The following is a 12,448-nucleotide window of genomic DNA, read 5'->3' on the forward strand; positions in this document are numbered from 1 at the left end:
CAGAGGGAGAGATGGGCAGAGAAAACAAAATACAATTCGGCAGCAGGGATTTGTATCTAAATTATCTTGCAACCCTTGCTAAAACTTAGCATTTAACATGACTTTTACTTTTGATTCGATTTGCGTATAAATTAATAATTGATAGCATCGCAATATTTTGCACATTTTTTGGTGCCATTAATCAACCAACTAAGATCAATTAATCAATAGAGCTAGAATATTGCTTTTGATTCCAAAAAGTAGTTGAATTTGAGAAACACACGAAACATAAAGGTGATTGAATTTCTGTTAATTGCAATACTCTCAAATTTAATCTAGTAAAAATAAGAAATCCTCGGAAAAAAATCTAATGGGAATGTTCGTTTGACTCAGATTTTGACAGTTCATTTGGCTCAAAACATTCTCTCCGCTCATCTCTTTTCTAGTATTTCTAGGTGGCACCATCTTCATCGAAATGTAAGTATTATTGTCAATTCTTATAACTAGATGAAATGCAAAATTATATGATAGGTAACTGGATTTACAAGATGTAAAGGTATTGCAAAACATGGTCCTCTGTACGTTTACTTTCCAACTTTTACTATGACTACTGTTACTTCGACTATCCCCTACTTGAAACACTATTCCTCCCTATCCGGCATCTTAAGCAAGATTCACTTGATCTCTGTGATTATTATTCTGTGGTTCCAAATCTTTACCTCTACCCTCGTGCAGCATGAACAGTGATATTTCACTGGAGACCTGGCCCTATGACCAACCGGTGGAAACTAACGATTTTAAATAGGCTCACTACTTGACGAGCCTATTGGTCCCAAGCAAATTGATTAACGTACCCCATTCTTGTCAAAATTCTAGTACTACACTATGTTTGTTTTGATTCGCTATGAAAGTTTAACAGATAAAATGAGGGGTTCGTGAATTTTCATATGTTTCGAGGGGTGCATCGATTAGCTTAGGACCGAAGATAGTACCAGAGCTGAGCCAAAAAGTTGAGCTCTACTGTCTGCTCTGTCATTATCGTTTGTTGATGTATTCATTGTCGCTGGGAATATTTAATTTCAAAGCCTAATCAATACTCAAAGTTATTTGCGTGTTAAGGGAGAATTCTTCATTCTGCTACAACAAAGCAAATTTTCGAAAAGAGGATAGATAAAATCGTAAGTTTTGCAGATTTCATCTTACTTACTTACTTAACGATCTTGCGCTCCTCCAGGGGTGCAAAGGGCCTTTGTGAAAGATTTCCATCCTGGGCGATTACTAGCTTTGGCCTTAATTTCACTGTTTAGGCTCCGCCGCCACGAGCTTCTGGGTCTGCCTCTGCTGCGATGTAGTTCGGCCAGCGGACTTAAGTCCCAGGATTTCTAGCTTCATACGGCGGGCCTTACTGGCGAGTTGTGCCAGTTTACTCTGTTGGGCTAGCGTCACTACATTCCATGTTCCAATTCTTGTCCGTTGTTTAGCGCTAAAAGTCGTTGCCATAAAATCAGTTCGTAATCTTTCACTATAGGTTTCTGTAACAATTTGAAGGTTTCGGAGACATTGTGTTCTCGTTGTTCGAAGGTGCTGAATTGCAAGGGATGCAGTACATCCGGACTGATTCGACATCTCGAATCAAAGTACTTTCATACGCCAATCGCTTCAGAGCAGAGGATTTTCTTTGACCACTGGTAGTACAAACGTGATGAATCTGATTCGGAACTCAAATGAAGATGCCAAAAATTAGGTAAAATGTAACATTGTTTTAGATAAATACAAAAATCAACATGTTTGTTTTGATTTGAAAACAGGTCGAATGGATACCCCCCGTATGCAACGTAATTTTGTGGTTTTGCTGCCCCCTCGGTGGAGTTGAAATTTTTTGCTCATTTTTATCAAAACAATCACACCAAAATCAGAGATGTCCCATTTTTCAATTGCTCGATTAACAACTAATCGATTTTTTTTTCGCTGTGCTGTCATTTTTCCACCAATGAGAGTGCAGCACATGTTTGAAACGATGGGTGATGATCCTCTGGAGAAGTTAATGCTTATATCGATATTAAAGAGCCTGAATTTATAAAGAGACGACATCTTATCCATTTGACAGGTCTTCTGCTCGATTGGAATGACTTTTCCTATGACTTTGACAGACAATCGATTGTTCCAATTTTGACATATCGCCTCTTTATAAATTTAGGCTCTTTAATCGATATGATATAACCGATTACAAATCGACAGTGAGCATGCATAAGGGCCTATACGCGATGATCGATTCTCTTCGTCGATTTTCTCTTTTGTTAATAACTCGCTAGATTTAACGTTTCTCGGTGCGTTTGCTGTTGCTTTTGATAGCCAATACAACCTGTTACTACTCTGCATTGAACAAATTGTTGAAAATTGTTTCGTTTAGCTGTAGCAATGCAAAGAGAAAATCGATGAAGAGAATCGATCATCGCGTATTCGCCCTTATGCATGCTCACTGTCGAAATATTTTACTTTCTGGTTCGTTAATAGATTAATCGATTATTCGAATGAAACTCGGCCATCACTAGATGCATGTGAAACGTCATTTCAATTATAAGGACCGTACATAAATAATGATACAATTTGAAAGGGACCGGACTAATCACAAATTACGTCCCCGCGGTGAAATAAACACGGGTGCTCACCGGTTGCTTGTACTGCTGAACATATGGTTGATTTTATTCAGGAGAAATTGGCAGAATTCAATTTTACCAGCGCAGATGTCATTGGGTCAACCACAGATGGTGCGAAGGTGACGCTCAAGTTTGGTTCTCTAAAGGCCCAAACGCAATGTGGGCGGAAGCGGAACGGAAACGGAAAGTTTGACAGTTGTCACAAATGACATCAAGATGTCTAACCGAAGTCGATTTGATACTAACTAGCTTTCAATCCGACAAATACGCTTACTCAGATCGGGTCTTTCCGCTGCCGCTGCTGTTCCGCTTCCGCTGTCATTGCGCTTGGGCCTTAACAGATTACCTGCATCAAACTTGCTACAACCAACTACAACCGAAACTAATGATTTTAAATTGGCTCACTTCTTGACTAGCCTATTGGTCCCAAGCAAACGATTAACGTATCCCATTCTAGTCGAAATTATAGTACTACGCAATGTTTGTTTTGATTCGCTATGAAAGTTTGACAGATAAAATGAGGGGTTATTGGTTTTTCCTATGTTTTGAGGGGTGAATCGATTAGCTTGGGACCGAAGAGAGTACCAGAGCGGAGCCAAAAAGTTGAGCACATTATTTCGCGACCTTTTAGTCTTAGAGTTACCTCTATGCTACAACCATGGCCTTCATTCTTGGCTGTTTCCGACGTCCTTTATAAAGGCTCAGCTGAAGTCAAACGTGTTGTGCAGTATACTGATTCTAGTTCTGATCTATGTTCTGATGAATCAGACTCTGAACCCTATAGTGTATGTATCTATACCTGCCGTGTAACCTAAGTCAAACCGATCTTGTTGCATATCATACATATAGTGAAGCTTTTTAAATGTTTTCCTTTGAAAATGGACTTCTTCAAGCAAATATTTCAAAAGCAAATGGAAAGGTATTGGAACTTTTATTGGATGTAAAGACCAGATGAAACAGTGTGGAAACTATGCTTGAAAGGAGGTTTTTGCTAGTACACTCATGTGCCGAAGAAACTCTCGGTGAGCTAAATCTCAAGCATCTCTCGGTCAAAGAGGATGACATAGAAGCAATACAATCACTGTTAGATTGCTTGCAGCCTATTCGTCTCGCGTCTGAAGCTTTATCAAGCAGATCTCCTCCAAGCTGAAGGAATCTTACATTTCCTCATCAGTACTCTCAAGGACCAAACAAATCACATCGGAATATGGTTTTTCCCAAGCGGTGTTCGCGTCGAATCTCTGAGAGATGCAACGTTGACTTGTATCTTTGCTTCGTTTTCTGCAGAACAAGGATTGTATCGGAACAAATGAACTTCCACTGCACAGTGGTCTACAACTTTACACGGCGATGCATCCGCTAGTGTGCGTGCGTTAAACGTTTCTAATCTATGTTGTAAAGTAAGAGCTCAACCACAAATTATGTAAGGGATTAGGGGGAGGGTTCTCAATTAATATCTTGGCTTAATAAAGGTTACGGGATGTTTCCCTACTGCCAAGTGTGTTTTCTCCGGAGTACGTGGTCTTATATAATAAATGTTATTTGTTAACTGCAGCAGGAGCTTCAGTTTTGTGTAGGAATATGAATTTGAGCGGGATTCTCTCTGATTGCATGACTATGATTGCCCTGAAGAGAACTTTTTGATATAAGCTTTAGTTGGGACATGTTCATAAATTTAACTCTTTTGGAAAATGTTGGTGGCTCTGAAAAGGTCCAATGGTAGTAAAGCCTTTGGAAGATGATGAGCTGGATCAGCTGGATCAGCAAATCGGACCGGACAATCCCATATTCTTCGGTTCAATGATTGGGCACTCGCAAGAGTCTCGATCCGAGTCTCGACCCGTCTGCTGCTGAACAGGGGTTGAACTGGTGTCTGCGACAGGTTGGAAGGTCGCAGAATATCAGTGTCCACCCAGCTAAAGCTCCTCCCCTTTTAAGTTTTTCTCGTTAAACTCATTCTCTCAACAAGTTGGTAAACCTTTAGCAGAAAGACTCAAAACTTTTTTCGGCGAATTGATGATGCTGTTTCATGTCATGGTTCTTCTCTATGCCTGTTCAGATAAATTAGTACTTTTATTTATTTTCTCTACTGCACTAAATCAAACAAGTACAAAGGAAAATTCGATAAATATTTAATCGAATAGCTGGGAAAATCTTTACGATTAATCGTTAATCGAACAATTGGGCTTCTAGGCATCTCTAGAAAAAGTGTAATCAAGAGCAAATTTTCATTACGACGAATGTAACAAAGGTAAACAAAGTCGAGCTATCAGTGTCAATCGATTCTCCTGCTATTACACTATATACTGTCCGAATATAGGATCAAATCCCATTTTTAAATTTATTTACCAGTCAAATTGCTTTTTGACGTAATCACCTTCCGATCAAAATAGTTTTCGATGTTACTTAAGTCACCCAATTTCTATGGAGATGCCGTTTGACTTAAGTAACAGCGCTGAGAAACCCTTGAAAAGTGTACGTTCGTCGTTTCGCTTTCTCATTATTAAAGTGAATAAATCGAACTGTTTGTTGCTAAGATGATTTCGGTGGTCCTAAAATGATTAATAGACTGCACGTAAGGAGACGTAATTGATAATTCTCCTGAATATCCTGGTAAATACACTTTGACTTAAGTAACAATAGGGGCCACCAAACGACGTATAATAACTTTTGACTCAAAAACCAGTATTTTTTAGCATGAAAGCTAGCGATTTGCTTTTGTATGATTAAAACCCTGCTAAATATGTTAAACATTGCTATCACTATGAGATTATATGTGTTTACTTGGAAATAAGAATAACTTTTCGGTCATCAAAACAAAACTTTATTTTTCTCGGATTGGTGCGAATGTTACTTACGACATAATGAAAATTTGCTCTTGATTTCATGTTTTTTGGTGGTCCTTCAAAAATGTCGAACAGCAGCATTGCAACCAGCAAGTGTAACCCAAGAACCAAAAGCGGTGCCATGCTAGTTTTCATTGCTATGACGACGACTGAATTAAGGGGCTTAGAAGTCGAGGGGTGAAAGTCAATTCTCTTCATCGATTTCCTCTTTTGATGACCATGACCATGACCTTCACTGCTTTGGAGGCGAACCAGCCCAAGGCTGAAAGCCTCCCTAATAAAGTTAAATAATAATAATAATGACCTTCACTAACCTATTTCGCACTATTTCTGCTATGCTCTTCTATCATATAGGACAAACGTATCAATGAATGTGTTTGCCGTCGAGTTATTACGAAACAGACACTCAATAAGAAAATCGATCAAGATCACTTGCACCCCTGCTTCCAAGTTTGATTACAATATTACAACTCTGCAGAGCATTTTGTGTGGTTCTGAATATGCAACTCATGCAAAATTTTACGCAATTGCATCCTCCCGATTCACACACGCTCGAATATCGGATGCGAATGCCGCTTCGACATGTTTCGTCTAGAAACGATTCTCTGATGACTGTGTTGGGGAAACAGCATATGCATGCAAGTAATTGGTGGATTTGTTAGTTATTTTTACGCTTTTGGACAATGCTTGACATTTACCACTTTTTCAATAGTTTCTTGTTGAAAATCAACAGTCGATTGCTATCGATGCTGTAGTAGGACTAGATGTAGTAGGCTTTGCCTGACTGTCATAAGTTAGAGATTGCTGCCAATGTCAAGCAGGACACATTGATGGTGGAGAACAAAGAAGCACGCAACGTCAACATTGTTTCTCGCAACCAGAATAATCCTGCCTCAAAAAAGAACCAAAAAGTGCCGAAAACGCCATGTTGGAAGTGTGGCGACCAGCACTATGTTCGTGAGTGTCCGTTCGCTTCGCACACCTGTTCCAGATGCAAGCAACAAGGACACAAGGAAGGTTATTGCAACAGCAACAAGAATGCGCCGTCGAAACCGTTCAAACAGGCCAAATCCAAAGAGAACGTGAAGACAAAAAGCATCTACAGGGTTCGCAACATCGGAAGCAAGCGGAAGTTCATCCCGGTCGAGCTCAATGGTGTAGCAGTCAAACTTCAACACGACTCGGCGTCCGACATCACCATAATCTCAGAAGAAACATGGATCAGCATCGGACAGCCACCCACTCAACCGACGGAAGAATCTGCAATTACAGCTTCTGGTGGCAATCTCAACCTTCTCGCTGAGTTCCAGACCGAGATCACCATCAAGAATGTTACCAAGACTGGTCGCATTTTCATCTCAAGCAGCGCTGAACTCAACGTTCTAGGAATCGAGACTATGGATCTGTTCGATTTGTGGTCTGTGCCGATAAGCAGCTTGGTCAACGTCGTACACCAACGTTCTGATCAGTTCACCAATCAACTCAAGCAACAGTTTCCGGAAGTTTTTCGAAGCACGCTGGGTAGATGCACAAAAACGCAAGTGAAGTTGTACCTCAAGCCTGACGCACGTCCGGCATATTGCCCGAAACAACCAGTAGCGTACGCTGCACTCGCCAAGGTGGACGCAGAACTTGAGAGGCTCCAGCAAAACGGTATAATTTCTCCAGTTCAATTCTCGGACTGGGCAACACCAATAGTCGTTGTACGCAATTCGGACAATGTATCAGTCCGTGTATGTGGCGATTATTCGACGGAGCTGAACAACGCGCTAGAATGTGACCATCATCCACTGCCTCATCCTGACGACCTCTTTGCGGAACTAGCTGGAGCACGTTACTTCACACCTACAGGTCGAGGTCGAGGAGGAATCGCGAAAGCTACTCACGGTCAACACGCATCGTGGACTGTTCCAGTATAACCGACTACCCCCCGGAGTCAAGTCGTCACCCGAAGCTTTCCAGCGCATCATCGACAGCATGGTGGCCGGCATCCCTGGAGTCAAGCCGTATTTGGACGACATCCTCATCGCTGGTCGCACCAAGCAGGAACAAGATCGCAGTCTCTACGCTGTTCTCGAGCAGATCCGTGAGTATGGCTTTCACCTACGCCTCGAAAAATGTCGTTTCGCACTCTCCCAGATCAAGTTTCTCGGACACATCGTGGATAAGGACGGTATTCGGCCTGACCCTTCAAAAACAGAAGCCATTTCCAAGATGCAGTCTCCGAAGGATGTCCAGCAACTCCGTTCTTACCTCGGTGCTGTCAACTACTATGGTAGATGCGTTAAGCAGATGAAGCAACTCAGGGCTCCTCTGGACACCCTCCTTAAGAAAGATGCACGCTGGAACTGGACCAAGGATTGCCAGAAATATCGCAGCATAGACCAGATGAGGATTACGTCATAGCCGCCGTGTGCGTCGAATCTGAAGCAAAAGCAATTCTCGACGACACCATCAGCAACCTTCCAGTCACGCACCAGATGATTGTGGCTGAGACGCGAAAGGATCCAGTTCTTGAATTTCCTTAACGAAGGTTGGCCAGCAAATGCGAAGCAAGTTGCTGATCCTGATGTCAAGAAGTTCTTCGCCAGACGAGATGGACTTCAAGTTGTCGACAACTGCGTTATGTTCGGCGATCGAATCGTCGTCCCATCAGAGTTTCGAAAGCAGATCGTTCGTCAACTGCAACGTGGACACCCAGGAATGGACCGAATAAAGTCTCTGGCCCGAAGTTACATCTACTGGCCTAACGTTGACGACGATGTGGAGCAATTTGTCCGTCAGTGCACTGCATGTGCTGAAGCAGCGAAGTCCCCGACAAAAGCAACCTTGGAGTCATGGCCTCTCCCGGACAAGCCATGGCAACGTGTCCATATCGATTTTGCTGGTCCGATCCATGGATACTACTATTTCGTCATGGTAGATGCTTTCTCTAAGTGGCCCGAAATTTTTCGCACTCAATCCATTACCACAACTGCAACCCTGAATATGCTGCGTGAAACGTTTCCTCGTTACGGCAACCTAGACACATTGGTCTCAGACAACGGAACGCAATTCACCAGCGAGCAGTTTCAACAGTATTGCCGTGCAAATGGTATTATCCATCTCCGCACTGCTCCCTACCACCCGCAGTCCAACGGCCAAGCGGAGCGATTCGTTGATTCACTCAAGCGTGGCCTCAAGCAGCTAGCCAAGGGGGAAGGATCACCCACACTGGAGCACCTGCAGACATTCCTTTCGGTGTATCGTTCAATCCCAAACCGAAACACACCGCAGTCGACGTCTCCAGCAGAAGCATTCCTCGGAAGACCAGTGCGCACCACTTTGGACCTACTGAAGAAACCTGTTCCTGTAACTGAAGCTGTCAAGAACCACAAACAAAACTAACAGTTCACTTGGCGGCATGGAGCAGTCAAGCGCGAGTTTGAAGAAGATGACCTGTCTACGTTGAACAGCTTCGCAGAAACGCCAAGTCCTGGATTCCTGGTCGAGTCATCGAACGGAAAGGTTCCGTCAACTATATCGTTGCACTGGACATGAACGGGAGACCGAAGCTGGTGAGGTCGCATGTAAACCAAATGCGCCCTCGTCACACTTCTGATGATCCAGAGCAAGCGACGCAGCAACTACCATGGGAAATCCTGCTTGATGAAATTCAAGATGATGCTGTACCGTTGGATCCAGAAGTGCCATTCAATCACGATGTCCCTATTCCTGTTGGTTCCGTATCACTCGAAGCTGATGGTCAAGTGGCAAGTACGTCTGGCGAAAATCCTTGTTCGACAATCGATCATGAACCTGCTGCTCAAGATGGAGAACTTCAGTCCGCACAAAAGCCCGTGTCATCTGAAGCAGTTGGAGACTTTATTCGACGTTCTGTACGAGAATCAAGAATTCCAAGATGGCTCTCTTCCTATGACATTTTCTAAAAGGGGAAGATGTAGTAGGCCTAGATGTAGTAGGCTTTGCCTGACTGTCATAAGTTAGAGATTGATTCTTTATCCGACCACCAACAAGATAGACGTAATAAATAGTAGCTCTTAACAACAGCTTGTTTTACTTGTTGGCTTTGGTTGCGGATATAACAACGGATATAACAGAAATATTTCTGATTGATTGGTGATAAAATTTTTGAAATTGGTACAAGGGCAGCTGAATTATTAACGTTCAAAATCTTTCATAAGTTCGTTTTCACAAAGTGTATCTCCATATAGAAATCACAGACGTAGTCCTACGTCAAAAATGTAATTTTGGAAGCGTTAATTTCAAGTGGAAACACCTCAAATGCAACGCAGCCTAAACATACCCGCTGGATTCATTATGAATTTTACCCCATTGTGGCATTTGCATTACACCATACGAGGCCAAATCTTCATCTACATAAAGAGATAGGACTGACAGTTCTCTCACCAAAACGGTATCGAAAATGCTTGCTCATATTTAATCACAACTGCAACACGTGCACCGTAAAATATTCCGGTAACAATTTCATACACCAACCGGTTCTACTTCTTCCCATGTACACGCTTCGATGCCGAACCATAATTCCTGCCAACTGATGCTCAAACCAATACCCAATGTGGAAGGGGGGATGCTGCATGTAGCGCATCATACTTCACTCTAGTTTAATTTCAAAAGCATTCTCCAGCAGCCACTCATTCATCGCACGCGGTAGCAACGGCGGTGCATACATAAATCGATGAATAAAAACCCCCCAAAAGGAATCGATGATGCCACAGCAACGCTGTGCTTTGGATGGGTAGCTAGGCAAATCAGCGGACGTCGAGGAAGGTAGGTTAGCTTGGTTGCACCAGCTGCTGCCAATTTCGCGCTGCACATTTGAATTGAGAGATATTGGAAGCATTTTTTTTTTTGCTTCAGCACCTCCGCTCTCCAATCGTTTTCATGGTTTTCAGCGCCTTAAGGTAGGTACCTACTCAATATTCCTTCCTGCTGAGGCGCTTCGCTGGCAGTCTATCATCTCGGAGTGCTTGGCCGGGTATTGGCTTATGTCAGCGAGTTGGTTGGAAACAGTGTCATCAATGGATTGGTGGGTTGGTAGGAAATTATGCATCGTGACTACACTCTGACGGTAGGAGAATATTTTATGGGTCGAGAAAAAACATCTGGTTTCTAAAAATGGGAGTCGGAGCAAAAATTCTGAAACTGTGCTGAATCGGCGGAAAGAGTTATAAATTTCATGAACTACGCCATATTGTGTGTGTGTTCATAAAATTCAGGCTCCGGACCTGGTGCACAATATTTTACATTACATTGGAGTGTGCTCTGTTTGGCGAGAGTCAATCCTGCCTAGGTACGGTTTCTTCTGACGGAGTGGAAATAAACTTTTTATGAGCCCAATCTACTTTGCGTACACTTCCACTTCCGGTTCCTGCGACGAGCGGCGAACTGAGCTTGTGAATTTTTAAAGCTCTTCCTAAATGCATTCCCAGTTTTGTCGTCACTAATGATGAGGATCCGGTTCATTTTTAAATTTAAATAAGCCAAATAAATGATAATGCTAACCTTGTGAGCTTAAGATTTTATTACATTCTCAAATATTGTTAAAGAAAACAGGTTACCCATTTCAAATTGCTTTCATATGCGAGAAAATAACAAAATAAGATATCACTTACCAGCAGAAATCTTTCTCTTTCAAATTCTTATTCAAGCACTATGCACCAGCGATTCGCCACTCACTCCCCCGTTCCACCAGTTAGCATTCAGAAGACCCCGATCTTGATCCAACTGGGCGAAAACGTGGATGTACAAAAGGAACCAATGGCGATGGGAATTTACGTTCCGTTGGGATCCGCCGAACTACACGGCAATCGAATACGCTAACGGAAAATTCAAGTTTAATAACATGACACAAATGCTCGAACTCTTCTGCTCCTTACCTCCTTCTCTCTTGTGGCTTCCTGGAAGATCAAAATCGAAACATATCTTAACAACTGTTACCTACAGATTTTCTACAGTTCTACAGACCTTTCGCGCTTAACCCTTCTCTCCGGCCCCAAGTACTGGCCCGGGGTCGGTGAATGGGGCTTTCCCGTCCTGGATAAGTCCACCCGTATGTGGCGTCTATCGAACAGCATCCCGTCGCATTGATCTCTGGCAATCAGTGCGTCCTTCCTGTGGCGAAGGTACACAAATCCAAATCCTCGCGATTCCCGTGTCATCGGGTCGTACACAACCCTGACCCGCTCGATCGGACCGTAGCGTCGAAAGATCCGTCGAAGATCACCTTCCGTTGTCCGATTGCTCATGCCGAACACCCCCAGGCAGAACCACTGAGAGTATCCGGCGCAATTCGGAGGTGAGGGCGATCGCGGTCGAACTCGATTCATTTCAGACCTGCGAGACGACCGTCGCTCGAGGCGGCTTCGTTCCATTGGTTCCATGGAAGGAGAACGGTGGCGGACACGAGATCGATCGGGAGATTTTCGAGCTCCAAATCTGGATCGATTGATCGGGCTGTGGTTTCGAACGCGTGGCTGATTGGAAAGAAGGACGAATTACCCACAGAATATTATTGATGAATTAAAAATACTAACCATTTTTCCTGCACTAAAGAAAACCAGAACAAAATTTCGAAAAAGTCGTGGAAAATCGGTTGTTTTTGTCTATTTACGTTCCTAAAGAGACGATGACCGATGACGCGTGCAGCGGGCGCAGCGGGTCGATCATTGATTCCGTGGCGAAGTCGTCCAATGAAAAATAAATAGTATTGCGCGCCGAGCGAGGCGACGAGTCAGGGATGCCAGATGATTATTTCAAAAGTCTGTACACAGAAAAAAAGTTGTTGAATATTACATCCAAACTGCTGCAACCAGGTCAATCCATCGGTTGTGTAATATAACGTTGAACGATGTACATCGATTTTGCGAACAAAATTACATCCATTGATGTAATATTGTATCTGATTTTTGCTATTACATCATTATTTCATACATTAGCTTGAAT

At 42.9% G+C, this 12,448-nt stretch overlaps 2 protein-coding genes across 2 annotated transcripts; one reads left to right on the forward strand and one right to left on the reverse strand.

Moving 5' to 3' along the window:
- The first annotated feature begins 8,107 nt into the window (after positions 1 to 8,107).
- Positions 8,108 to 8,869, forward strand: LOC135713640 (uncharacterized protein K02A2.6-like). The gene has a single exon (XM_065236783.1). The coding sequence runs from the start codon at positions 8,108 to 8,110 to the stop codon at positions 8,867 to 8,869; it is 762 nt and encodes a 253-aa protein (XP_065092855.1).
- A 2,154-nt stretch (positions 8,870 to 11,023) lies between these two features.
- LOC135713644 (transformer-2 protein homolog beta-like) lies at positions 11,024 to 12,143 on the reverse strand. The gene is made up of 4 exons (XM_065236787.1): positions 12,040 to 12,143; positions 11,471 to 11,979; positions 11,383 to 11,403; positions 11,024 to 11,322 (listed from the first exon to the last, which is right to left on the reverse strand). Exons 1-4 carry the CDS (start codon positions 12,040 to 12,042, stop codon positions 11,199 to 11,201), a joined length of 657 nt encoding a protein of 218 aa, XP_065092859.1. The 5' UTR covers positions 12,043 to 12,143; the 3' UTR covers positions 11,024 to 11,198.
- Between the last annotated feature and the right edge of the window lie 305 nt (positions 12,144 to 12,448).

Source organism: Ochlerotatus camptorhynchus, unplaced genomic scaffold (assembly GCF_037179485.1).
Source record: "Ochlerotatus camptorhynchus isolate MF236.1 unplaced genomic scaffold, CSIRO-AGI_Acam_v1.1 ptg000574l, whole genome shotgun sequence".
NCBI lineage: Eukaryota > Metazoa > Arthropoda > Insecta > Diptera > Culicidae > Ochlerotatus > Ochlerotatus camptorhynchus.

What these genes read in the sequence shown, in the direction of transcription:
- LOC135713644 (XM_065236787.1), bottom strand. An exon ending in AGAAGGGTTAAGCGCGAAAG is followed by an intron (nt 11,404 to 11,470) that starts GTCTGTAGAACT and finishes TTGATCTTCCAG; the next exon opens with GAAGCCACAAGAGAGAAGGA. An exon ending in AAGCCACAAGAGAGAAGGAG is followed by an intron (nt 11,323 to 11,382) that starts GTAAGGAGCAGA and finishes ATTTTCCGTTAG; the next exon opens with CGTATTCGATTGCCGTGTAG.
- LOC135713640 (XM_065236783.1), top strand. Translation starts at nt 8,108, where the DNA reads ATGTTCGGCGATCGAATCGTCGTCCCATCAGAGTTTCGAAAGCAGATC.